Source organism: Lynx canadensis, chromosome B4, assembly GCF_007474595.2.
Source record: "Lynx canadensis isolate LIC74 chromosome B4, mLynCan4.pri.v2, whole genome shotgun sequence".
NCBI classification, from domain to species: Eukaryota; Metazoa; Chordata; class Mammalia; order Carnivora; family Felidae; genus Lynx; species Lynx canadensis.
Genome location: NC_044309.1, coordinates 35,876,836 through 35,904,559, shown reverse-complemented (window position 1 = coordinate 35,904,559; position 27,724 = coordinate 35,876,836). Strand labels below are relative to the sequence as shown.

The following is a 27,724-nucleotide window of genomic DNA, read 5'->3' as shown; positions in this document are numbered from 1 at the left end:
CACAGAAGATCAGTTCTTTTATAAATGTATTTCAGTAAGAAGGATTAAGGATAGCAGAGAACAGGAAGATGTGGAACAAAAGTTATTTTGCATAGTAGAGAGAGGGAGAGAGCGCCAAGTTTGTATAGCCTAGCCGTGTTATTTGTCACAAGAACCCTGGGGGATAAGTGTGGGGGTCATTGTCTGAACCTGAAGCCTGTAGGTCGACCACGTACCTGGCATTTTTCCTTGTATCCTTCTGGTTAGTAGAAATAAGTTAGTTCAGGATTAAGTGATCCTTGTGATGTGTGCTCTCTGGGCTGAGAGACATTAAAAGAAACAGTGCAGAGGTTGACAAACTTATTTTAAGGAAGAGTACCAAATTCCTGACCCTTTCCTGTTAGAGTCTTTGGGGGAGGGACAGTGAAGAAAAAGGGAGAAGGGGAGGTGGTGATGAGACTTGAAGGGCAGTGAAGGTTGAGTTTCTTTGCCATCTCTCCAGCATGATTGAGGGTGGATTAGTCACTAACTCTTAGGTAGGTAATAAATACCCTCTGGGGATGGTCAGGATTACATACCACCTGTGGGGTGGATGCTGGGGCTTGCTTTGGGTTATTTCATTTGATCCTTAGGAAGTAATCAAAGTATTGTTACCTTCATTTTATAAATGAGGAAACTGAAGCTTGGTGATTTTCTTTTTTTTTTTTAAGTTTATTTTTGACAGAGACAGAGTGCGAGCATGAGCTGGGGAGGGGTAGAGAGAGAGAGAGGGAAACACAGAATCCAAAGCAGGCTCCAGGTTCTAAGCTGTCAGCACAGAGCGGGGCTCGAACTCACGAACTGTGAGATCATGACCTGGGCCGAAGTCAGACGCTTAACTGACTGAGCCACCCAGGCACCCCTTGGTGATTTTCTGATTAAAGCTCCTTCAACTAGTTAATAGCCGAGATCCCAAATTTTGACTGCTGTGCTCTTTCTTCATCGTGTTTGTTGTGGTAGGAAGAGAAGGGAGAGGGAGAGATTTTAGCAGAAGACACAAAAGTGATTCTGATATGTTGTTGGGGTCCAGGAGCAAATGTTCAAGAAAGAAATCTTGAGACATCTTTGGTGCAAAAAAGGTGGTTTTATTAAAGCACGGGATAGGACCTGTGGGCAGAAAGAGCTGCATTGGGGTTATGAGTGACTGATTATATACTTTTAAGTTGGGAGGAGGTTAGGGATAGCATAAGTCTCTAAGGAATTTGGGAGCAAGATTTCCAGGACCTTGAGGGACTAGCTGCTATTAAGAAAAGATCATTTACTACTGCCTAGTAAAACCACTTGTCATGAGACCCTTCAGATGTATATCAGTGGGCCATATGCTTGGAGGGTGATTGCTAATATGTATCTTGCGGAGTGGGTAAAGATAAAGAAAGTTTCCAAAGGGATCTTCATATGTTAAAGAAGACCTATAGGATCCTGGAGTTCAGGCTAATGTCAAGTTAAGGTTGCCTTTTGCCTCTCGAAAAGTATTAACATTGAGATCAGTGAGTTCCGGGAAGAAGGCCACTCTGCCTGTCCCAAGTACTTGTCAGTGGGCTGTAAGTTGTAAGGAAATTTACTTTTTTCTTTTGCCTTTGTTCTTTACATCAATTCTGTATACCAACTTAACTATTAATAGGGTTCTGTTGACTGGAAGCCTTACCAATAACATAAACTCAACTATACTGTATTCTTACAATAAAGTAAGCTAGAGAAAGAAAATGTTACTAAGAACATCATAAGGAAGAGAAAATTCATTTATAGGACTGTACTGTAAAAAATCTGCATATAAGTTGACCCATGCATTTCAAACCCACATTCAGGGGTCAACTGTAGTTCTTTTTTCCACCAACAGAAATATTAAATATAAGAACGGTCATATTTAATACCACAGGGAATTTTCAGAGGTAAAGTTTGTTGTGGATAATGAAGGAAGGAGAGTTTGTATATGTGGACCTCTCACCCTGCCTTTAGCCAGACTGAAACCAAGCTTGAAACCACACCTTTAGGGCAACCAGTGTTGCTATGTTGACACAACCACATACGTATTTGATACTCTTCTTCCAGGTATGGGAAGGCCGATGGCGAGTAATCCCTCATGATGTACTACCAGACTGGCTCAAGGATAACGATTTCCTTTTACATGGACATCGGCCCCCAATGCCTTCTTTCCGGGCCTGTTTTAAGAGCATTTTCAGAATACACACAGAGACAGGAAACATCTGGACCCATCTCTTGGGTATGTAATATCAGTGGTGTCAGGAATTAGTGATTCACTATATATTTTTTCCCCCCATGTATTTGAGGGTTAAGGATAAAATTTAAAATGTATTTCTGACTTGCCATTTTGTTTTCTGAATTTCTAATGATAATTTCTTATTGGTTTACTCTGTGGTTATCCTAGTTTGCACTTTGATTTTATTATAGCTGAGTCATATTTTTCTCTACTTAGATTGTCAACAGTGTCCTTGAACCAGGCCAAGGCCATTTTGCTATACAAAATGTGTATAATATTTTAATGAACAATGTGAGGAGGGTGGTTATTTAATAGAAATAAGCTGATTTTGGGGGAGCCTAGGTGGCTCTGTCAGTTGAACGTCCAACTTCGGCTCAGGTCATGATCTCACAGTTTGTGAGTTCGAGCCCCGTGTTGCTCTCTGTGTTGACAACTCAGAGCCTGGAGCCTGCTTTGGATTCTGTGTCTCCCTCTCTCTGCCCTTACCTGCTTGCACTCTCTGTCTTTCTCAAAAACAAAAATAAACATTTAAAAAAACCCTGATTTTTCAAAGTCATTACTTAAAATATTCACAATTTTAGTTTCACTTGAAGTAGAATGTGATCTATAATTTTTTTTCCATCATGATTGCATATTAAAGAAAGTACAACGAGGGAAGATTAATCTTTTCAACAAATGGTATTCAGGAAAACTGAGTAATTATATGTAAAAGAATCAAGTTGGACCTCTACATCACTCCATATACAAAAGTAACTCAAAATGGATCAAAGACCTAAACTAAAACTATAGAACCTAGGCGAAAACACAGATGTAAATCTTTGTGACCTTGAATTAGGTGACAGTTTCTTAGAATTGATGCCTAAATTTGGCACAAGCAACCAAATTAAAAATAGATAAGTTGGACTTTCTCAAAGTTAAAAACTTTTGTATGTCAAAGGACATTATCAAGAAAGTGGAAAGATCACCCACAAAATGGGAGAAAATATTTGCAAATCATACAACTGATGAGGATCTAGTAAATAACTTTCTACAACTAAACAAGAAAAGGACAAGCATCTAAATAGACATGTCTACAAATGGCCAGTAAACACATGGAAAGATGCTGAAGTGTCAACTCTGTTTCAGTTAAAAAAAAAATGATGCTCAACATCATTAGTCATTTTGGGAAATGCAAATCAAAAACTTTGAAAAATGTAATGAGATACCACTTTATACTCACTAGAATGGCTATAATCAAGAAAATGGAAAATAACAAATCTTGGCAAGGATGTAGAAAAATTACAACTCTCATACATTGCTGGTAGGAATGTAAAATGGTACCGTCTTTATGGAAAACAGTTTGGCACTTCCTCAGAAAGTTAAACTGAGTCACTAGCAGTTCTGCTCCTTAGTTAGGTACTCGAGAATATTGAAAACATGTTCATACAAAAACATGTATACAAATGTTTTTAGCAACATTATTTGTAATAGTTGAAAAGTAGAAACAATCCAAACATCTTTCAGCTGGTGAATGGGTAAACAGGATGTGGTATATCCATACAAATGAAGTATTATTTCACCGTAAAAAGAGATGAAGTACTGATAATGTGCTGCAGCATAGGTGAGCCTTGAAACATTATGCTAAGTGGTATAAGCCAGACTGTATGATCCATACACATGAAATGCCCAGAATGGGAAAATCCACAGACACAGTAGATTGTGGTTGTCTAAGGCTGTGGGGTAATGGGGAGTGGGAGATGAATGTAATAGGTATAGGCTCCTTTTTGGGGTGATGAAAATATTCTGAAATTAAATAATAGTGATGGTCGCATAACATTGTGAATATGTTAAATCTTTTCTGGCTTACCCGATTTGACTTGCATTTCATATCACACGTTTGGCTTCCATTGTGTCTCCAAGTTCCTGCCTGCTAGTGTAGTAAGAGTGGAATAGAGAATCAAATCCAGCTTGTTGCTGACTTCCAACTCAGGGGTAAAAGATTTATTAAATAGATTGAACAGTCAGTCACATAGCACATGTTTAACTTTTTTTTTTTTTAATGTTTGTTTATATTTGAGAGAGAGGGAGACAGCATGTGTGGGGGAGGGACAGAGAGAGAGGGAGCACATGTTTAACTTCTTAATTTCTGTGCCTTCCTTGTGTTAAGTGGCCTTTCCCTAAGCAATAAAAACATGTATCTCATTGTGAAAAAGAGCAGTTGAAAAACTGGTTATGAAATAACATAAATGGGCATAATTTATTGTCCTTAACTTTTGAATCTATTGGGTCAATGGACAGGACCAGAGAAGCATAATATTCCTTGACACCTGTTGGTGGAGGAAAGCTGTATGTCTTTTAAATTTTTTTTTTTTTCAACGTTTATTTATTTTTGGGACAGAGAGAGACAGAGCATGAACGGGGGAGGGGCAGAGAGAGAGGGAGACACAGAATCGGAAACAGGCTCCAGGCTCTGAGCCATCAGCCCAGAGCCTGACACGGGGCTCGAACTCACGGACCGCGAGATCGTGACCTGGCTGAAGTCGGACGCTTAACCGACTGCGCCACCCAGGCGCCCCGGAAAGCTGTATGTCTTGCCAGGGTTTGGAGGTATTAGAATTCATTGCAAAGCAAACATAAAATGGACCTTTGAAAGCTGGACTCCAATATATGTGCTAAAAACTAACTAACTAACTTTCTTTCTCTTCTTTCTTTCTTTCTTTCTTTCTTTCTTTCTTTCTTTCTTTCTTTCTTTCTTTTCTTTCAGTTTATTTATTTTGAGAAAGAGTGTGAATGAGGGAGGGGCAGAGAGAGAGAGAGGGAGAGACAGAATCCCAAGCGGGCTCTGCTCTGTCAGTGCAGAGACCAACATGGGGTTCAAACTCAAAATTCATGAAATCATGACCTGAGCCATAATCAACAGTCAGGCGCTTAACTGACTGAGCCACCCAGGTGCCCCACCAAAAACTTTCTAAATGAAATTTTATACTAGATCTAGAGGTAGAAGTGGAATAATTTAGCCTTCTAAGAAGTAGCAGCATTGTATTTTTTTTTGATTATGCTGTTAGATAAATAAGTTACTGTATTCTACAAACTCATTTTTTGAGGCTGAGGAGTATAGGGTACCAACCATGTATGAAGTAGACCAAAATTTTGGATAAGCCTCAGTTATTTGGAACATTTTTCTTATGGAACTTTTGATTTAGATATCATTATGATTGTGAAGGACTGAAAGCCTAATGAATATACAGCACTGTTTCTTCACAAGGATAATCTTTTCTCTCCCCACACTCTTTTCATAGGTTGTGTATTCTTCCTGTGCCTGGGGATCTTTTATATGTTTCGCCCAAACATCTCCTTTGTGGCCCCTCTGCAGGAGAAGGTGGTCTTTGGATTATTCTTCTTGGGGGCCATTCTCTGCCTTTCTTTTTCATGGCTCTTCCACACAGTCTACTGCCACTCAGAAGGGGTCTCCCGGCTCTTCTCTAAGTACGTATCTGAAAGCCTACATTGTAATCAAATATTAGAGTCAGTGGTTAGGGAAAAACATCCAGTAGAGTAGGCAGAATTCTTGATACCATCTGAAGAGAACTTAAAAAAAAATTATTTATTTAGTTTTTAATTTAAAGCAAGCATCCTAGTTTGCCTCTTGGCTGTTACTGCTAGCTCATGTTATAGGGGATTAATTGGAACCTGTAGTGGGCAGTACTTTTTAACATCAAATGGATTTTTTTTTTTTCTTAATTTAGACTGGATTACTCTGGTATTGCTCTTCTGATTATGGGAAGTTTTGTTCCATGGCTTTATTATTCTTTCTACTGTAATCCACAACCTTGCTTCATCTACTTGATTGTCATCTGTGTGCTGGGCATTGCGGCCATCATAGTTTCCCAGTGGGACATGTTTGCTACCCCTCAGTATCGAGGAGTAAGAGCAGGTAAGAGATACGGGAGTTTTGCATTGGACATTGATTTATTTACCAGTCATTTATTAAAGGCCTACTTGGCAAGTCTTATGCTGTGTACTTGTGATGCAAATATAAATAAGTCATAGTTTCTATTCTTCGAGGGCTTTTTATGTAGTAGTGTTCATCAGTTATCTTAAAGCACTAGAGTTTAGGGTATTGTGAGCTTTATGAGCTGATGTATATATTTTGTAATTCACTTGAGTTTATGACTATATGCTGTCCATAAGGCAGCAAGTGGCTCTGTAACCTTTGTAAAACAATGACACCCGAAAAACAAATAACCCAGTGAAGAAATGGGCAGAAAACATGAATAGACACTTCTCTAAAGAAGACATCCAGATGGCCAACAGGCACATGAAAAGATGTTCAGCGTCGCTCCTTATCAGGGAAATACAAATCAAAACCACACTCAGGTATCACCTCACGCCAGTCAGAGTGGCCAAAATGAACAAATCAGGAGACTATAGATGCTGGAGAGGATGTGGAGAAACGGGAACCCTCTTGCACTGTTGGTGGGAATGCAAATTGGTGCAGCCGCTCTGGAAAGCAGTGTGGAGGTTCCTCAGAAAATTAAAAATAGACCTACCCTATGACCCAGCAATAGCACTGCTTGGAATTTATCCAAGGGATACAGGAGTACTGATGCATAGGGGCACTTGTACCCCAATGTTCATAGCAGCACTCTCAACAATAGCCAAATTATGGAAAGAGCCTAAATGTCCATCAACTGATGAATGGATAAAGAAATTGTGGTTTATATACACAATGGAATACTATGTGGCAATGAGAAAAAATGAAATATGGCCCTTTGTAGCAACGTGGATGGAACCGGAGAGTGTAATGCTAAGTGAAATAAGCCATACAGAGAAAGACAGATACCATATGGTTTCACTCTTATGTGGATCCTGAGAAACTTAACAGGAACCCATGGGGGAGGGGAAGGGAAAAAAAAAAAAAAAGAGGTTAGAGTGGGAGAGAGCCAAAGCATAAGAGACTGTTAAAAACTGAGAACAAACTGAGGGTTGATGGGGGGTGGGAGGGAGGGGAGGGTGGGTGATGGGTATTGAGGAGGGCACCTTTTGGGATGAGCACTGGGTGTTGTATGGAAACCAATTTGTCAATAAATTTCATAAAAAAAAAAAAAAACTGATTATTCTTAGTCTGTCAGCTTGGAGTATACTTTTTTTTTTAGTGATTCGTTCTTTTGTTGTTGTTACCATTTTTTTTTGTTTTGTTTTATATTTTTATTCTAACGTGTACTGCTTAGGTAAATAAAAACTTCACTCCATACTGATTGTATTCTACTCAAGTAGGCACCATACATCTCTTCTGATGTAAGGATAAAGAGGCTTTTTATATTTAGGATAACGGCTTGTTTAGCTGGAGATCATATGGAAAGCCAAAAGGCCTTGGCTGAGCTTTCCTGTAGAAGTGTGGAGTTCAGAGAGACATGTTTTTGTCTCCCAGTAGCCTGGGGACTCCTTGTAGCCAGAACCATGGCTTCAGTTTTCTATCCACAGTGCCAAGCCTGGTGCTGAGAATGAACAATTAGTAGTAAAAGGAGTATGTTTTCTTTTGACCTTTAAAAAAACAAAAACAAAACATTGAGTATTAAAATCCAAGCTGCGGTTCTTCTACGGTTACCTAGAAGGTTAGAAGTTAGAATTTAACTTCTTGTTAATGACCACTGTTAGCAACAGTCTACCGACTTCCCTTTTTAAGTGATTATATGAGCAGATAACCAGTGGTCAGGATTGGCGTCCAGTAGTACTTAACTGTGGTGCTAAGCCTGCTTAAGCATGTGAGATAAGAAACATTCTGCTGTGATACAAATCAGAAGAACCAAGTTCCTGAGGCTCTGACTTCCAAGAATGATAGGAAAGACCAGTAGAGCCTTTATTTAACACGTAGAGGGAAATAACAAGTGAAACAGGATCATGATGATTTTTCTTCTGTGAGGAGTATTGCCATTTTCCTCTTCTCTTGGAGATGTATGTGTATACATATATTGCTGCATACCAGCAGTGTATTTGGTAATGTCCAAAGCAAGCAATATGCCTCTTGTATTTTGAGAGTTAAAGATCATTTTTAACTGTGTCCAAATGTAGGAGCAGTTACTGGCTGCTGAGAGGTGTTCCTGTGGTGTTTTGATGGACACATATTTGTGTATATATTCATAAGTTCACACACATATAAATTACTCAGCTTTTTACAGACTTTTACTTAACATTCTATTTATGACAGTCTGGTAATTTTTACTTTGTTTTAGTTCACTTAAAAAAAAAATTGTTGATTGAGATCACTTAGTTGATCTTATAACCTAGGTCCCATCCAGAAGTTTGAAAAACACTGCTATAAATGATCTGGAAAGCAGTAGGGCTGTGGTGGAGTGATTCTGATAGATTTCTGTACTGGATTGGTACTTTCTGGGCCTGGGAGCTTTCAGGAGCAGTCGTGCCCTCCCCTCTGCCCAGTTGCCACCTCCACCCTTTCACTCTGCTTAAACGCCAGGAATATCTGGTGTTTCACAGGGAAGATAAAATATGTAAAACTGCTCTGTTTTGCAATCTTTGTCTATAAAGAGGCAACATTTAGGGAAGTTTAAACAAACTCCTAGAACTGTCTATTCCTGAAACCCTTATCGACACAATTCTGTACCCTTTGAGGACTGCTGACTTGTTAAACTAAGCATCTCTTAGCGGGAGGCTCCTTGCATTTGTAAATAGATCTGTCTTTTAGAACTTAGCTGTGCTGTCTGGTGTGGCAGTGTCCAAGAGTTTGAAGAACCTTTTTCCTTTCAAACAAGAAGCCAGTGTTGCATCATACTTGAAATATTCAGTTTGTAGAATTACTAGTACTGTATTTTAATATTGACTTCTTCCTTATTTCTCTTCTGCATTTTTGCTTTATTCTGTTCTTATGATTGCTAGGAGTGTTTTTGGGCCTTGGCCTGAGTGGAATCATTCCTACCTTTCACTATGTCATCTCGGAGGGATTCCTGAAGGCTGCCACCATTGGGCAGATTGGCTGGCTGATGCTGATGGCCAGCCTCTATATCACAGGCGCTGCCCTGTATGCTGCCCGCATCCCTGAACGCTTCTTTCCCGGCAAGTGTGATATCTGGGTAAGTATGATCAGGGGCAGTTAGTGTGTATACATACATATCTGTTAGTTTGTTATTGGAAGACCGGGGAGTGAAATAATTGAAAAAGTTTTAGACTAAGAATTGAGAGACCTGTATTCTAGTTGTAACTATCCCTCATTAGTGTTTCTCTGGATAAGTACAGTGATGACTTCTACTGAGCACTAACTTGGTGTTGGCATGGTACTGAGTGAGCACTTTACATAGATTACCTCATTTAATACATCGTCCGTATAAGGTATGGCAACTTTTATTAATGTTTTCATTTTACAGATTAGGAAATGTGGTTTAGGGAGACTAGCAACATTAGGACAAGTTACTCCTGGGTGGTAGGAGCAGAATTTGAATCAGGCTAGTCTGATATCAGAATCTGTGCTCCTGTATACTACACTGAATTGGCCATGCATTTAGTTTGTTTTGGTTTCCTCATTTGTAAAATGAGGGTGATGGACTAGAGTTTTTACCAAAGTCCTTTTTGATACTAAAACGCAGTGATTTGTAATGAGAGATTGAGTGTGTATATGTGTGTTTGGTTACAATAGGAGGTAGAGTTAACTAGATTGTGGTCAAGAGAGAAGGAAAAAGGGATGGAAAAGAAATAGAAGGGACCAACAGATGGAAAATTTTATAACTGAAATTGGCCTGAAACATTTTCAATAGGTATAGAATTGGAGTGTTGTTGGATATGAAGTCTGACCTTTGGAATTCTGTTCCTCAAACCTGTTGCTGATTATTGTAGGCTAAGTTGATCACCTAGTCTTCAAAGTTTAATTTAGCCCTCCTAAAATGAAGATAATACTAATTTAGGCAATCTTTCAGGTTCAAATTAGTTAATTTATCTTTTGGAGATTGCTTCATCGTCATTTTGATGTTGATTATGGAGATAATTCTCCCCCCACTTTTGGGAGAATGAATCCCCATTGGTTTCCTAGGAAGCCTTTCTTGGGATGTGACTTGTGGGTACTTCTAGTTTACACCTTTAAAATCAATATCTTTCCCTTGATGAATACTGTTTTTGCAATTGTACTTTTTCATTTTGAGAGTATAATGAGAGAATAGTGTAATTTTTGAAGTGATGTTTGGTGCACTGAGCAATTGATAACCCCTTTTAAGAAATGAACTAGCATTCAAAAGAACAGATTAAGTCAGAAAAAAACATCACATGCTTATAGACCAATTTCTTATTTGAGAAGGAATTAAAAGGCCCTGGCTTCCCTAGTCTTTTGATACAGTATGTTCATGTAATTCCAGACTCTTAGAGCTGAGCAGACATATGTTTTGACCATCTACCTAATCCTAGAAATCCGTGTAGTTTTTCTGGGAGAGAGCAACATTTAAATGGCCATAGCTCTGGTGCTTTATTCAGTCCATGATAAAAATCTCCATCAGCAATGAGAAAAACCTCCCCATGTCTAACTGCAGTCCATTGCTGGGCAAGGAGGAATCCTTGGGCCTTTGATGTCTGTTGGCAAGAGTATGTGTATGTCATTTGCCTCTGAGTTCACCAGATACTCCAGTGTTACGTGTGCAAATCTTCATGGTTAAAACTTAGTGGCAGCACCTTGATTTCTTTGGGGATGGCTAGCCTTCGGTTCAGCAGAATGTGATATGCCTAATGGATGTTCCAAGATCTGTGGACACTTCGAATTTGAGCTCTGTCACCTCCGTTCCCTGCCCTGCTCAGCACAAATGATCTGAAGACTCTTTAGCAGACTTTAATAACAAATGGATTTCTCTCCCCCCTCCCCACTCCCCCTTGCCTCCAGTTTCACTCTCATCAGCTGTTTCACATCTTTGTGGTTGCTGGCGCTTTCGTTCACTTCCACGGTGTCTCAAACCTCCAGGAGTTCCGTTTCATGATCGGCGGAGGCTGCAGTGAAGAAGATGCACTGTGACACCTTCCAGAAGCCAGGGACTGTGACCCTGAACCAAGGCCTGTGGTACCTGCAGGCCTCTCTTACTGGCCATCAATGCCAGTGCCAGAGGAGCCCCAAAACTTTGACAGCCTCATGGGCTTTGTGATGCCCCTGGGGCTCCACCTGGTACATGGCTGAGAAGAGAAAAACAAAAATAAATCATACCTCAAAGGATGGAGTGCATCAATTTGGAGAAAAGGAGAAATGGCCCAGACCTTGACTTATACTTGGGATCTATCAGTTGAGGGCTCTGCAAGACCCTTGGCAAACTGGCTTCTGATCTGTGTTCATATTTATTTGTAGAAGATGGGAAAACAGTTTAGCTGGTGGTTTGTTCTCCCTTTCTCTCTCCTTAAATCAGTAATACAAACAAATTTAGGTGAACATTTGTATCCTATTAAAGGGTGGGAATGTGATTTTAGATGCTCTTTTGGGAGAACAAAGAAATTAATGTAAATAAGATTTCTAACTTACTGTTTAAATAAGAATTTATATAAATGTTTAAAACATAGGGGTAGGGGAGGGAAGGGAATTTTTGTATAGAATGAAACATGCAAGTACCACACACTGTTTCAATTTTGCACAAGGTGACTGTAGGAGGTTCAGGTGATGGCCCCAGAATGTATAATGCCTTGGTACACCAAGGTGCCTTCTAAAGGCTGACATACCTTGGACCCTGGGGGGCAGAAAGTACAGCCCTAACCCAGTGATCACATGACTACTCTCATGTCTGAGAGCTTTTGAGAGTCCTGTGGTAGAGGGAAGCTGTATGTGTTTTCTCAGTGGAAGCAGCACGTGAGGCTAACAGGATGTGTTAGATAAAGGCTCTAGTTAAGGTATCATTTGAGAGACTGACTGGTTGTGCTGATAGTGACCCCTTCTAAAAAGTAGAGCCATCTACTTGGGAAAATCAGTTATGCCAGCAAAGGGGTAGTGGAGACAGTAGGAGGAGCTCTGGAAATGTCCTGATCTGATTACTTCCTGGCATCCTATTCAATTTTGTGGTGATTTTTATCTGATTGAAGGGATGTGAGTTTTCCATATCCTTGCTATAGAGCTCTGGAATGCCCTAGAAATTTCCTTCTGTTAAAGTCACTGCCCTAACTACCTTTCTTCCTCCTGGGAATGTAAATGGGCCTTTCCCTGGCATCACAGTTTCTGGCATGGAGCCAGCTACAAAAGAGATTCTGACTTGTCCAGGTGCCTCCTGAGCTCATTTACATAGGTTGGAGAATGCTTCCTTTAGATCAGGAAAGATGAATTTCACCTCTCGCATCGCTTAGTAAAGCCTAGTTTGTGATACACATATCAGCTGTCCTTCGAACAAGAAGGCCAGTGGAACTCTTATAAAAGCAAAGTCCAGTACCCACCATGGAGTTTTCAGTATTCTCTGAACCCCAGTTTTGGGGGATAGCATGATGGGAAGTTTTAAAAGAAAGTTGTTTGTTACTGCCAGGGAATCTGGTACAGTCCTTAAGCTGTATCTTTAAAGAGCTGCCAGGAATAGAAAAATGAGTTTTCGTGCCCCAGAGGTACCCTCAGGGAGAGTGGTAGGAGAAGGTTCTGGTTCATAGAACCCTGAGCTTGGCTCATAGGCAAACCACCGAAATAGCACTTGAGTCTTAGGTTACTTGCTATCATCCAAGACTCCAGGTGATTGAGTTACACCCTGGGGATTGTGGGCTTTAGAGGGAAACGTTGAGGCCCTGAGCACAGGGACTGGCACCAAATAGGTGCTTGGGAATATGGGGAGGGCCTCCTTTTCAGTAATGAGTTTCCTTGGTCATTATTCTCCTTTCTCTCCCCTTCCAATCTCCAGCAAAAGCTGGGAACCAGAAAGAAGGACTCCACTGGTAGAACTTGGAAGGAACTTGAGTGTTTTGGTTCTGAATAAGGTAACTGCCCTGGGTGCTAGGGGACCCAGCAAAAGACTGAGTGGGTGACAAGACTGGTGCAGTGCCTGACAACATAAAGCACAGTATTATTCCCTTTGAGGGAACAGCCCAGCAGGTCAGTGGCCATCGGGAAGAAAGCTCACTTAGTCTCATGGAAGCAACAGCACATATCAGAAGCCAGACTTGCTCTTCGGTCATGCACTTTGGGATACAGGGTGTAAGATGCAGCCCTGTAACAACACCAACAGAAGTAGCAGTTTCTGGGCCCAGTCACCCCACACCCCAAAGGAGGAGCTGAATCTGGTTCAATATAGCACAAACTGTTAGGAAAAATGAAATTAACATCAATGATGCGTAATCCAGTAAAAATCTCCCTCTTTAGGGTGTGTGTGCGCGCGTGTGTGGGTGTGTGCGCCCATTTATATGTGTGTGTCTATGTGCAACTCACTACCAGTAGCCTCACTGTGCACTTGGTCTTCACAGTGCTTGCTGAGAACTCTCACCAGGTTGGCGCCTGAATGCCTTACTCTCAGCATCAGAGGCTTGCTTGCTCTGTGCAGATTTTTAATTTTCTTTGTTGGCCCTAGGCTGGTTAGGACCTCTACAGCTTCATTCACCATTAAATAGTGGCCTTTTTCAGTATTTTCCCCTTCCCCCTTTATAAATTGCTGAAGCCACAAAGCACATTTTTGGGGATCATAGAAGGTTGGGGTTCCAGAGAGGCCTCTGTGTGATGGTTCCATTCATCATGGGATTTCCCTTACTTGCTGTATTCTCAACTTCTAATAAAAAGAACCAAATGGAATATGAACTTTTGTTGTGTACTTTTTTACTGGTTCAGCTTACCTGCCTTGAAGCCTTAATTTAGACACTGAAGCTTGTCTTCAGAGACTTCCCATTCTCAGTGTATAAGTCAAAGTATGCCCAACTCACTTTTCCTGACCTTTCTTAAACTTTCATGACAACTGGGACCAGGTTAGAATGGAGGGGAGAGCTAACTCCAAGGCCAGTTCTCAATTTATGGTTAAAGTTTATAAGAATAATACCTAACATAATGGACACTTCATGGGAAAGTTTCTGTTGAAGGACTCTTGACATCTCAGATACCTGTAACCACCTCCCTGTGAACAGATCAGTATTATTCCCTCATTTCCTGGATGAGGAGACTGAAGCTCAGAAAGGCCAGGTCTGAGTCTCTTGTGCCGGCATTCTTCACAATAAGAAGAAAGTTTGGGTTAAATAGTCTCATGTATGTTGACTTAAAGGTTTTGGGATTTGTTAACCCTTTGTGTAATTTACAAAAGAGGAATCCCAACCCCTTTGCCTTGGGTAAATTGTTTTGCAAGGGGAATTTCCAATATTTGAATTCTCGTTTTTAAGTATAGATCTAACTTTAGGGTTTCCCTATGTATTATCTGTGTATAGAACACTGGATTGCATTCTCTTCTGAGGCCTTTAAAAAAAAAAAAAACCACTTGGTTTTTTCCTAGTCTTTTGCTAAACATGGTCTATATGCTCCCTTTCTCAGGTGATTTCTGTGGATATTATAAAGGAAATAAAGGATAAGTTTGAATTTTGACTTTATAGACTGCTAGGGCTCTGAGTTCCCTAAAGAAGCTCCTGGCAATGTTGCTTTAAAGTTATCCCAGAAATAATATCCTTGTCTCTAGAATATTGTGCTTCAGTTACAGCACATTCTGTATTTTCCTTCCCTCACTGGTCATGAACTATTGACCACTGCTCCCTGTTTCCTAATGTGCAAAGTTTTTCTGCCTTCAACTTTTTGACTTGGTGGAAACAAGGTCAGTTTGCCTCTTGTAACTTCTACTTGTGATGGCCTAGGGGAAACTGGAAACAGGAAATGTAGCTGCACGAACATGAAAGCCTCTCATTATGGCCCACTACCATCCCTTGCCTTGGCTATGCTTACCTGAAAAAAGAGGTAGGTTCAGAGTTAGGTTCTGCCATTTGCCAGTGACCTAGGAAGAGTCGTTTTATTTTCCTAATGCACCTTTTCTCACCTGTTAAAATGGGCTTCTATTCTTTGCATCTTTCACTGAGATTAACATTTCTCAAAGTTTACATAGTGATTGGCTGGCATTTCTGCCAAACTCTTATCTGATCCCTCCCTTTTGTCACCCTCTTCCCTGTATTTACTTTTCTGGCTTTAAGATATGTCCATTTCCTTGTCCTCCTAAACCAAAACTTCACTTAGCATTATGAAGTGGTGAACTCTTAACCTGAAAGCACTTCTATTAAAATGTACAAAATTATTAGGTGGATCTACTAGTTAATGTATCACTGGTACTGAGAAAGGATCTGAAAGCAGCTTTGAGTTACTGGTCATCCAAAGGCGTGCAACATTGTAAAGAAATGTCAAGATTCTGTCTTCCAGAATCTTGTTCTTTATTAAATGACTTTGGTTTTAACCTTGTTCCTCTGAAATCAAAGTGATGGCTCTTTAGCTTGGGCTAGGCTGCCACCTGCTGTCCTTTATTCTGTTAAAAGAAGAAAGGAATAGTTTTGACCTCAGGAGCTCAAGAGAACATTCTGTTCTGCCAGGCGAGGAACAAGGCTAGTTATCAGAAGTAGTTCATTCCTTCCATTGGTTCTAAAAGTGATTTCCCAATTTTATGGTCTCCTCTTGGCCATGCAGAGGCATGGGGATGAAGCAGACAAAACAAGGCCAGGAGCTGCCCCAGCACTTCTTTTTTTTTTTTTTTTTTTTTAATTTTTTTTTTTTCAACGTTTATTTATTTTTGGGACAGAGAGAGACAGAGCATGAACGCGGGAGGGGCAGAGAGAGAGGGAGACACAGAATCGGAAACAGGCTCCAGGCTCTGAGCCATCAGCCCAGAGCCTGACGCGGGGCTCGAACTCACGCACTGCGAGATCGTGACCTGGCTGAAGTCGGACGCTTAACCGACTGCGCCACCCAGGCGCCCCCTTTTTTTTTTCTTTTAATTAATTTTTAATTTTTTTTTATTTTTGAGAGAGAGAAAGAGAGCGTGTGCAGGGCAGGGGCAGAGAAAGAGGGAGTCAGAGAATCTGAAGCAGGCTCCAGGCTCTGAGCTGTCAGCACAGAGCCCGACGCGGGGCTTGAGTTCATGAACCATGAGATCATGACCTGAGCTGAAATCAGATGCACACTTAACCAACTGAGCCACCTATTCACCCCCACTGCCCCAGTACTTCTAATCTTGGTTTTTAAATTACATAGCTGAGATGGTTGATAAATTTGCCTGAAAATACTCTCCCTGGTTGGGCAGGGAAGACAGGCCTTTCAAAAGACAGGCTTGCTGTTTTAGGGAGAAAGACAAGCAGCCTGTGTCTGGGAGTTGGTAGTAGAGGTTGGATCCTGTTGGAGGCCAGAAACAGACAAAGAAAGGCAGAGGGAAGGCCATGGGTCCTGGTTGGGGGGGGGGGGCAGGGGGGTGTTGCTGGAGCAACAGTTAGGAAGTGTTCATGTTGCCATGCCTGTCACAGTAAAGTCTTATCATGAAGGTGGTGGCAATCGAGGGGGCTGGAGAAAGGGTTCCCTGATGCTTTCTTAACCACCTGTGCCAGGCAGACAGACACCTGTGATCTTTGCATGTTATTCTTGGCATCCAAAGTGTCACATCTTGCCCCCACCTTCACAAAATGAGGGAATAGAATAATAGTAGTTAACATGTAATTCATGCTTACTATATGCCCAGCACATTACATGAATATCGCACTCAAACTTCATAAACCTCTTTCAGTAATTGGCAGTCAATTTTCAACTCTGTGCTTCTATAATATGGAGCTAATAGCAGTACCTACTTCAGAGGGTTGTTGTGAGGATTAACTGAGTCAATACCTGTTACTTACCAGGTACCTGTAAGCCTTGGCCATTCCTAGCATTATTTTGCCACTTAAACTGGCTGAGCAAGTGAGCTTGAGTCACTGTCTTCTCTGAGGCTCGATTTCTTCAACTATAAATGGGGCTGTTAATGCCTACCTCGCAGGCTTGTGAGACTAAATGGTGAAAACAACGTCAGGTAATCAATAATACAAGGCATGTTACAAACACTGCAATGAACAAGGCCATACAGAGGCAGCCTACTCTAGGGAAATGGCACTATTTGCTGGTGGGAAGCTTGTACTCTGAATTGTGGAGGACTGGAAGGAAGGGTTCCCTGAGGCCCTGCATGCTGTCTGTGCCTGTCATGGGATTTGGCTGGACCTCCTCATTGGAGGTTGGTTAAATTTAAAGATCTGAGGCCACCTAAAGATTTCTACATGGTTCTATCTTTAATATTGCTCTCACAGTGGAGACTGCTGTCTCTCAGGAGCCAGGTCTGAGGGAGAAGGAGGAGGAAGCTCCAGGGCCTTGAGACTCCTGCAGGGAGTTGTGCATGTGGAGAGTAAGTTCTTAGCTAGCTAGAGCTCCCCTCTCAGTGGACTTTGCTTTGCATATTGGAATGTTCCCCGAAGTTCCAACCCGAGGGATAGAGTCTGGTAATGTCTTGCACTGATTAGTGGCTAGAAAAAGACTGCCATGGGACCTGGACCTCCTGCGGAGTCTGGAGCTACCCCTCAGGAGACCCCTCACCAGTCCACTCTGAAGGACTGTTCTTTTTTCTGGGACCTCCATGCTTGGCTACAGCTACATCTATACTTACGCCACTTACATCACCTTCTAGTGCAGCAGCTGTATATTTTACCCTATTGGCATTTTCTTAGATACAAAAGTTCCTGTATGTTAGAGCTTTGTAAAGACATTTTTAGAAGTTTTTTAATGGCAATAGTTTGCATATACCACAGTAATATAAAAGGATTTAATACCTGTAGGAAAAGAGTTTTTCCCATTACTATTTATTTTCCTGCCTTCTCTCTGTCTCTTTTTCTCTTTCTCTCTGTTTCTCTCTCACACGCACACACAACTTTTTTGAGTAGCAGCTAGGAAACTGAGCTACCCTCTACCATGTATCTCATTTTGAGAAAGCTGTATTTCAGGTTGATGAAGCATGTTCTTCATCTCATTTTCTGCTGTTGGCCTCATTCTGCCCCTCTTTCTCAGTACCTTTAAGTTCTTGGATTCTTCCAAAGTCCGACCAGGTTCATTAGAAACAGCTGACCCTTGGCTGGCTCTGGACTTCTGGAAAATAGATGGAATTGAATTCTTTTGTCTTGGTCCAAGTTGAGCTTATGCTGGGCTCCTGAAGAGGAGGTAGGAAGGATGGGAGGATGCCCATCGAGACTTGGGGTGGATGGTACTAGACACCCTGGAAGGTCTTTTGAGAAGTGGTTTCTGGTTCTGTCCAGGAAGCTCAGGAGGCAGGGACCATTAGCCTAAGATTGAGATGAACAGTGACCTGGGTGATAACCCAGGTGTAGTGAGGTGGATCCCACACCAGTTTTTGAGTCTTTAGAATATCTCTGCAAGGACCATCTCATCAAAACAGAGGTCAGATTGGGCAGGTGTCACCGCAGCAACTGGGGTGGAAGGACCCAGGCACACAGAGGCAGCAGGAGCATGGGGAGCGAGGCTGAGAGGTCCGAGGTGCCACCACAGTCCTGGGCATTTTCCTGTGAACCCAGAGCAGAGATGAAAGGGTAGCATTCAAGATGAGGCAACCATCCCCACCAGAGGAGACAAGGAGTAGGGAGGAGGGTCTCTGGGACTAATAGGAACCAAAAACCTAGAGTAAGAGGGAAGTTCCAGAAAATGGAGGAAGCACTGGCACCTTTAGGCTGTTTGCCTTGTAGGGAAAAGTAGAGGCTGTACACTCAGCCCAAAACTGGGCTCAAGCCTCTGCTTGTCCCTAGTCTTGGAGTGGCTGTGGGGCCATGCCTTAGAATGACTTTAGGGAAGCCATCAACTCTGGAAGTTTCTTTGAGGTGGATAATTTGTGGCAGTCATATTCAGCAAAGACAATACTATGTATAAAGCACCCAGGTTAAGGCCATAAGCTAAAAGCACCTTACATAGTGGGTGCTCAATTAATGTTGGTCACCATTAGTATTATGCATATAATGGTTTCCTCTATTTGTTCAGATCATTTGGAGCTAAGTGCAGTAGTAAGAACGGCAATATGGGGAAGCTGGGTTTTTAACCACTGAGGGCCCAAACCCTGGGAAATTTGGCCCTCCTTGTAAGAGTATCCTTGGCTCCTGGTTGACTTAGTATTTGAATGACACAGGGGCCTAAATGTAAATGCACATGCACAAATGTATTCCACAGAGATCACGTGTACGGTTATGTTCATAAGTGTCCAGAAGCACTCCTATCTGCAAGTGCCTTGGCACAGTCCCAGAGCTGAGGATTTGGGGATGAAGAGCAAGCCCCGCCCCTTATCTCCCCTCCAGCCCTCACCTCTGGATGGAAGGCATGGCAGGAATCTGGTCTCCTGCGAAGCTTCTGGGAGCGCATCCTGTCACACTTGACAGAGGCATTATGTGAAGAATTCACTGTTAAGGTGAACACCTCATGACAGGAATGGATTCTGGAGATTCTAGAGACTAAGTTCAGGAAGAAACTCCCCTTGGTGGGACCAGCTGTCTTGCAAGTGGCTTCTAAGGTCAGAGGCAGCACCCAGGGGTGGGGGATCGGAGTGGGGTGGAAGGCTGGAGAACAAATCACAATGCTCTGTGGGGGAGGGTGGGATGCTGATGGTGAGGGAAGCTGGCCTCGTCTCCTCAAAATCTGAGCCCCTCAGTGACGTCTCCTTCACCTCCACCCTTCCCTCAGCCGGTATATCGTGGAGGATTGGAAGGATATATTTGACTTCTGTAGCCTCCTGCAGGATTAGTGGGAAGATGCTACAGTCACAGGTGGGGTCTGTCACCAGGAGGAGAAGGTTACTACTGGGAATCTGTTGCATCACAAATATCCTGCAGCAGAGAGAGAGATGGGTCATGAAACTTCTCTATGGCAAGCATCACATTGAGTTTCTAGGGAGAGAATTTCTGGAGACTTAGTGTGGAGTTGGGCTGGCAGAGGAAGGAACAGAAACATGAGGCAGGTCAGATCATGACTGCAGGGACAGTCCTAGGCAAGGAACTCAGGACTTTTGGCTTATTTTACCCACAAGCCTTTGCAGTTGTACTGCTCCTTTCTAGCAGATCAGAGGTGAGGAAGTCCAAACTGGGACATTTTGAGAGTGAAAGGAGTTGTTATTAATATATGCAGGGACAACAAGCATAAATCAAGACTGTCCCAAGCAAGTAGGGATGTGTGGCTGTCCTTGCTTTGGATGATGGCGGAGGCCAGGCCTTGTTGGGAAGATGCAGTGCTCAGGCTTGGCCACAAGGTGGCACACACAGCACACCTGCACACAGCCCGGAGCCCCACCAGAGGGAGGGAGTGAAGGATTAGGGAAAGCTTGTTGTGCACTAGGCCTGGCGCATTATATAACAGTAGCTGCCACTTCTTGAGCATTTCCTATTGGGGTGGATGATTTTACACACACACACACACACACACACACACACACACATGCACATATATATTTAACTTTCACCACTCTGTATGAGGTTGGTATTATTCCTGTTTGTAGCTGAGAGAACAGGCTAGAAGTGGTTAAATAACTTGCCCAAGATTACACAACTAGGAAGTAGCAGAGTTAGTTTTTAACTCAAATCTGTCTACTCTATAAAGTCTTTGCCTTATACCATACCATTTACTTTATCCTCATAACAAGACTTTGAGATAAATAACAATATTTCCAAGAAAGCTGCTGTGGTGAGATTAAAATCCCAGGCATTGCACACTAGTAGGTCTGACTATCTCACAACACAGTCTGAGGTGCTACACTATAAAATAATTTGCTTGAGGTCTAGGGCTCTAAGGTACATCTTGGGAAGCCCCTGGTAATGGCAGGGCTTTTTGGGAGGTCCTTGAGGTCGGGGTGGGAGTCAGCAGGAGAGAACTTTCTGTCAGGCCTTCCTGCCCTCCTGGGCCAGGGCTTGGCAGAGCTGGTCAGATCTAGTGGTCTGTACAGGGGAGAAGGCCTGAGTCTAGGCAGGGCCACACACAGGCTCCAGGCCCAGGAGTGGAGAGGCCAGGTGACAACGCTACGAGCCCTCTTCTAGCCCACCCACTCCTGAGAACACCTTCAAGCTTGCCAGTTTCTCTGCACAGAGATTTCTGAGGGAGAGCTGACTGGTTTCTTTCCTCAAAGCTATCCTTGACTTCCAAGGGCTTGCAGATGCAGCCAAGCTTGCCTGGCCCTGACACTGAGCTGCTGTGGGCTATGCAGGTGTGAGTGAGATCCACACTGAGGGGGTCACCGAGAGAGGTTGTGGGAGCCTTTCTTCTGTGTGGCATGACTTGGGAGGCTGTGGTGGGGCGGGTGGGCCTGGATCTGGCCTCTGGACCAGCTCTCCCCAGGTTCCCTAAGACAGCAGCACACGGAACTGATCAGCGCCCCCAGCTGGCCTGCCCTCTGCAACAGCCTGTGTTTCCTTCACTAAGGCAAGTGAGAGGCAAAGACCCTGGGAGCATGGCTGGGGACCCTGGGAGCTGCCCTTGGGTCTTACTTCTGGCAGGCCCCACACTCGATGGCCCCGTTGGTCTCCTGGATGGCTGTCTGGTGCACAAACACGGGGTACTGTGTGTCACAGGGCTGCAGCATGTCCTGTTTCTTGTGCTTGTGGGCTGCAGAGAGACAGAGTCACACATGGGTAACGGGGTGTTGCTGAATTGGGAGGGCCTCAAGAAGCCATGCCTGTGGGGGTCTCTGCTTCAGCACTGCCAGGGCAGGTGCAGTCCCTATGCAATGAAACGCCCCTTTGTCCATGTGCATGCAGATGGCCCCCTTGTCAGAAGTTCTCAGGGCTTGTAGAGGAGAGGTTGGGTGGGAGGAAGACAGGGAAGGAAAAGGAACAGAATAAATGGAGCAAATGATATCACAGTGGAAAGGGCAGCAGAGAAGGCGTTGGGGGCCTCGGCTCTCAGTTGTGTGTGATTAGCAAACTAGTCCTGTGACCTTGGAAAAAACCACCTCCTCTCTTTGGAAGCCTGATCCTCAATGTAAGCTGGTTGGTTGGGAGGAGGGGTGGAAGTGGACCCCTTGAAGGTGCCCATGAGCACTGACATCCAGGGTCCGAGAGGTGAGTAGTAGGAGTGCCAAGGGGTGGCTGCGGGAGACTTTGGTCCCTTAATGCTATCAGCCCTCCCATTCCCATTGTGTACAGGTGACATTTCTCAAGTCTAGCTACAGTGCTCTCCATATGCAGCTCCTGGACAAGCCCTAGGCTTGCTGTCTTACCCCTGTGTCCAGTTATGAGCAGAGCAGCAAGGGCTGAGTGCCTGACTGCTGGGGACTGGGAGAGAACCGGCAGGGGAGGTTCCAGTGCCCAGAGCTGCTTAAGCCCAGGAGCCACAGCCTTTTGGACTCCTTAGTATCTGTGTGGTACACTTGAATTCACTCAGAAGGGGACAAAGGATGAGTGAACAGGACTCTGCAAAAGGAAAAGTTGAGGCCCAGGAAGCCCAGTCCTAAAGGGCCCACATTTGCTCCTGAGGTGAGCAAAAGCAAAACAAGGCTGGTTCACAGGCTGAGTGACATTATTTCTGTTCAAAATAGCAGCACTGTTTTGTTAACCGCACTTCTATTTCTTCCAGGCACTTCTCATGCCTTTCCTTTTGCTCTCAGGGCCTATCTGTGAAATAGGGGGGTAGGGGTGGGCAATATCACTCCCATTTGATAGATCCCTAAGTCAGGATTACATAGGTCAGTAGGTCTCAGGGTTAGTAGAACTATAGGTCTCCTAAACTCCCAGACCCAGAAACTTCCCACTAGACCTTGAAGGGGAGGGGAGGGGAGTCTGCAGGCAGAGAAGTCGGGTGTCTATATATTCGGTCAGGTTCCACCAGACCTTCAAGGGCTCCTGCTGGGCAGTGTGGCTGTCTGGGCCCCCTTGGAATCTGAGAGTGGGTGCTCTGGCTAAAGCTTGCAGAAGACTCAGGGCTGGCTCCACTCCTTCCAGGGGCCAGTTGCACTGGCTTTGTCCCCTAAGCCTGTCACCTGAGCCCCTTTGTGTGGGTAGGTTATCTCAGTGACAATGATAGTAACAATGCCAGCCACGATAGGGTGAAGTGGCTCCCATGCAGCTGGGAAAGGGCATCAGGGCCTCACTCATCCATGTCCTTGGACTCCCAAGTCCAGCGCTATTCACTGAGGACATGGATGAGTGGCCAGACCAGGCCTCCTAGGCAGGAGGGAGAAGCTCCAGGGACAGCTGCCCTGAAGATGAAAAATTCTGAACAAGCAGATTGAGGGAGATCATTCCCAGTTTTTGCAAGATGCAGCTGCTGGCAGAGAGAGAAAGATAAGGAGGGGAGCTGTGTCCCCCACCTTGTGTTCCCATGCAGAGGGGAGGAGGGACCTGTTTCTAAATGGGTTGTGACACATGGTTCCTGGTTCCTGTCACAGACACCATCAGGAAGCCAAAGTCTTAACAAAAATGGGGTGGGGAGTGCAGCCCAGGCAGTGGCAATGTTCCAGAACCCCACGGCAAAGGCTCTATTAACATGGAGAATTGAGTAAAACTGGCTAAAGCAAGACAGTCCTGTGTGGTAGGGGAACCCCATGTTAGCCAGGCAAGTGGAAGCCACTAGCTTCCTTTTTGCATTTAAAGATCAAGTGGCTGCACTCTCCTGGGAGGGGGGCAGTCTAGAGTCACAGCTGATCTTTGACTTGTGATCAGGCCTTTGGAGGACACTGTCCTCAGATACAAGGTCACAGGAGATGTACTGTCCCCAGAGTGTTCCTGTGACCAGACCAAGGCCTCCACCTACCATGCCTTCAACCCTGAGCGCTGCTGAGGGCTCGGTGGACACCTGAGCTGGAGGCATCACTGTTTCTTGCTCTGCAAGGAGATTTGGTGGCTGCTCATCCTTTTCCACTTGGAATCATAAATGTTCCTACCCAAGGAGGTGGTTTCCCTGGGGGTAGGACTGTACTTGCGTGGGATAAGATCTGGGCTGCCCCGCTGCCCCGTGAGGAATGGGGCTTTAGGTTGGGAGAGGCCCTCTGAGTTAGGGTGTCCCCAGTGAAGAGAGCTCAGCCTTCCTTAGATGCACGCCTGGGATGGAGAGCTGAAGACAGGCCCTTTGCAGTTCCTCCCATACCCCCCACACTCCCAGGCTCCCCAGTGAATGCTACTTACACTGATGGAAGACCGCTTTGGCTGTCCAGATGTGAGGCCCAGGCATGATGTCCCATGAGGGCAGGATGGCACGGGTGGTGATGTCACATGGGATGAATGATGTCACATGGAGCAGTGGGTGTCCCAAGATGGTGTGATGTCACACAGAGAGGTGAGGGGAGCCAGGAGTGACAGGGAGGTGATGAGTGAGAGATGGCCCAGCAGGGTGAGAGGTGAGCAATGGACTTTCCAGAGTCCCCATCCCCTCTGTCATCCGCCCAGAAGTGACAGATTCTACTGAAATGGCTTTGATAGTAAGCACTCCCTTTTGTGGTCCTGTATACTCACCCTCGGCCTTGCTGTCTGCACGCCAGGAGCCCCAGGCACTCCACTCGAGCAGGAGCCTGTCAGATGCAGAGCGGAATCCCAGAGACCTGCATGTCCTCCCCAGCTGGGCCCTCAGCCGGCTGGAGCACCAGAGCTCCCTGATGGCCCCTGGTCAAGCCCCTCTCCTCCAGGACACCCTCTCCCTGCCTGAGGCTCGTAGGTGAGCAGAGAGCCTCACAACCTCTGGCAGCAGAGTGTAGGAGGCAAGCATCATACATGCCCGGCCAGTTCCACCCAGGGATCTTGCCTGCCTCCTCTGGGGTTGTGGGGACTTTGGGCAGCTCCTGCTCAAAGGGCTCCCTCATAAGCCACACTTGCATGAAGTTCCCCCTGGGCCCCACCCCCTGTCCCAAATGCAGACCCCACTCACAGCAAGAGCTCATTCACTAGCCACCTGGTAGCAGTCAGGAGGGCAGAGATTGGCTGGGAAGGAAAGGGGACACACAGTTAAGCCCAGGACCCCAGGACCCTGGCGAGGGCTCCCCTCAGTACCACCATTAACGACCACGGAGGGGGGGGTTCCCCCTCCTGCTGCCACCACCCCCCACCCCTTCCCAGCAGAGGGAACATTTATAACTGAGTTATCTGATAAATTTCTATTGTAGGGCAGACACTTGGGGTTAGACAATGCCCATCTAGAAGACTAGTGAAGTTCTCTTCCTGATGAGCCAATTAGGTTTCTGGTGCTAGTGAAAGCACTAGCAACTGAGGTTGGGAACAAAGCAAGAAAGGAGCTATGTGGTCTGCTTTCTCTGCCAGAGATCCCTGGTTATCTCACGAGCTGCCAGAACAATTCCCTGAAGCCCCAGAGAGAAGACCTGGGGGCAGGGGACAGGCTGAGAACAGGGAGCAGGGGTGTGGGAAGAGGTTGGACAGGACTTTCTGATCAGAGTCAAGAGTGGGGTCCTGGGGCTAGCAGGTGGGAGGAAAGTCTGGGGTGACACTTACGCTGACCAGGGGCCGGGCAGCGCTGTGGTGGTGATTTGATGGTTTGCACATGGCCTGGTAGTCATACATAGTCACTCTGAAAATCAGAAACAGAATCTGGGGAGACCAGACCTTCCCCTATTCCCTGCCCCCACCCAGGGGAAGTTTGCTGCAGGGTTTTCATTCACCAGGATTCATGAGGGTGCATGGGTTAGGATAGGCAGATCAGAAAATTACATCTTGGCACTTTGACTGCTTTAAAGAAGTTGAACAGCAAATTTGGTTTTCCCTCTAAGGGCCCATATGACCTTATACCCCTCTCCACCTCATGTCAAGTCCCTGGCTTCAGAAAGGTTGCTTTGGGAGCTCTTTGGGGCTTTTACTATGGGTTTTTGAGGTCAGGATCCCGATATCTGTCGGGACCATTTAGCATCAGCTCCTGCCTTTTCTGTGTGTATTCAGTCTGGGGAGAAGCATGTCCCACTTACTGGCTGAACACCCCCATGCTGAGCAGCTGGGTCATGAGAGCGCCATCCACCTCCCCCAGGAATCTTCCCATCTGTGAGGGAGAGAGAGGGGGGAGAGGGAGAGAGGAAGGAAAGGATGGATGGAGAGGGAGGGAGGGAGAGAGGGGGAGAACAAGGGGAGGGAAAAGACGGAGGAGGAGGGGGCGTGAGAGATGGGTGGTGAGAGGAGGGAGGGAGCTGGAGCTGGATGAGGACTTCTAGGTCCCCCACATTAGGCCAGGCTCATTTCTGAGCTCCAGACTAGTTGCTGGTTGGGTTTCCCCTCAGATTCCTTTCAATATAATCAGAACTGTATCCATTCCACCTGGCCCTTCCCTCTTTAACCTGCTCCCCTGCCATATTCTCAGTCCTTTTTAAACTCTAAGTTGTAATCCATTAGTTGGCCATGAAATCAATATGGGGGTTGCAGTCTGATTTTTTTTTTTAGGCACAGAATTCCTTTGAACAATTTCATGTGAACTGCATGCAGTCAGGTTAAACAAGGATTTGTGAAATTTGGTTTGTTGTATCTGGTGCATGTGTATGTCCTAGATCAGATGTAACATGTATTTCTTTCTGTGAATCATGGTCTAAAAAGGCTCAAAAGCAGAGTTCTGTCTCTCACACTGACATCCTTATCACTCGGCCAAATCCTGTTTTCAGAACTCTGGAGCTGCCTTTGATTTTCCCTCCCCACTCCCCCCACCTTTCCAGTTACCAGTGTGCCCTGCGGGTTTGTCATTCACCTTCTGACTCGTGGACAGTGACTTAACCCAGACCTTTGTCAACGGCAGCTCACTCCACCCTCCCAACTGGGCTGTCTCCCAGTCCCCAGCCCTGCTGCCAGACAACCTTTCTCAAATACAGCTGGGATTTGGTCTCCTTCCTGCTCCGTCCCTCCATTACCCAATCAGCCAGCACTGGTGAGCACCCACCAATGTGCCAGTGTGCCAGGCTAGGCGGTATCCTCCAAGCCTGCAAAGTCCCCCCATGTTGGTTGACACCCAAGCCTGCTGTGCTCTGGCTTCAGACTGCCCTCCAGCTGCACCCCTACACCGACCTCCTCACCTGCCCTGGCCTCTTCTGCCGATTTCTCAGCATGGCAGAGTGAAAGAGTCTGGACTTAGGTACTGGATTTTGACTCAGATCTTGGCTCTGGCACTGCCCACTGTGTGGCCATGGGTAGGTTAGGGGATAATGTGTACCATGCATCTGGCACACAGTGAGTGCTCTGTATGTGGTGGCCATATGACAGGAGATGCTCCAGGCCTTGGCTCTTCTCTCTGCCTCAATGACCCTTCCTCAGTCCCACTCCAAGGAGCTTTACTTGTCCTCCTCTAAGAAGTCTTTCTCCCCTCTCCAGCTGGAGTGATGGCATCCCTCCTCTGCACTTGGAAACCTAGAGGCTAATGACTAAGGCACGAGGCAGTAGCCATGAGAGAGCTGGATACAATGAGACACTCAGGCTTTTCTGAGCTCTGTGCTTTCTTTGGCCAGAGGCTCATTGTGTTCTGAGGCCAGAACACAGGGGACAGCAGAGAGGGGCTGAGGGCACTTAAGGGAAGGAACAGCAAGTGAAAAGGTGAGAGGCATCCAGTCCTGCTGTTCCTCACAGTGCAGCCCTGAACCCACCTGGAGTCCCTCCAGTTCAAGT

At 45.0% G+C, this 27,724-nt stretch overlaps 2 protein-coding genes across 4 annotated transcripts in view; one reads left to right on the top strand and one right to left on the bottom strand.

Annotated features, from left to right (window-relative positions):
- ADIPOR2 (adiponectin receptor 2) overlaps positions 1-13,943 on the top strand; it is a 77,628-nt gene extending 63,685 nt beyond the window's left edge. For all 3 annotated transcript variants that reach the window (XM_030321362.2, XM_030321363.1, XM_030321364.2), the window contains exons 4-8: positions 2,068-2,239; positions 5,515-5,701; positions 5,962-6,149; positions 9,110-9,303; positions 11,088-13,943. In XM_030321362.2, coding sequence (XP_030177222.1) covers positions 2,068-2,239; positions 5,515-5,701; positions 5,962-6,149; positions 9,110-9,303; positions 11,088-11,216 — 870 coding nt within the window. In that variant the 3' untranslated portion in view covers positions 11,217-13,943. The remainder of the gene's footprint in view (positions 1-2,067; positions 2,240-5,514; positions 5,702-5,961; positions 6,150-9,109; positions 9,304-11,087) is intronic.
- Positions 13,944-18,580: 4,637 nt separating this feature from the next.
- The window catches only part of CACNA2D4 (calcium voltage-gated channel auxiliary subunit alpha2delta 4), a 111,576-nt gene continuing 102,432 nt past the window's right edge, over positions 18,581-27,724 (bottom strand). Inside the window, exons 30-38 of the mRNA XM_030322829.1 lie at positions 26,053-26,123; positions 25,586-25,661; positions 25,008-25,060; positions 24,599-24,654; positions 24,272-24,292; positions 21,638-21,755; positions 19,878-19,990; positions 19,473-19,555; positions 18,581-18,685 (exon numbers count right to left, since the gene is read on the bottom strand). Coding sequence (XP_030178689.1) covers positions 18,581-18,685; positions 19,473-19,555; positions 19,878-19,990; positions 21,638-21,755; positions 24,272-24,292; positions 24,599-24,654; positions 25,008-25,060; positions 25,586-25,661; positions 26,053-26,123 — 696 coding nt within the window. The remainder of the gene's footprint in view (positions 18,686-19,472; positions 19,556-19,877; positions 19,991-21,637; positions 21,756-24,271; positions 24,293-24,598; positions 24,655-25,007; positions 25,061-25,585; positions 25,662-26,052; positions 26,124-27,724) is intronic.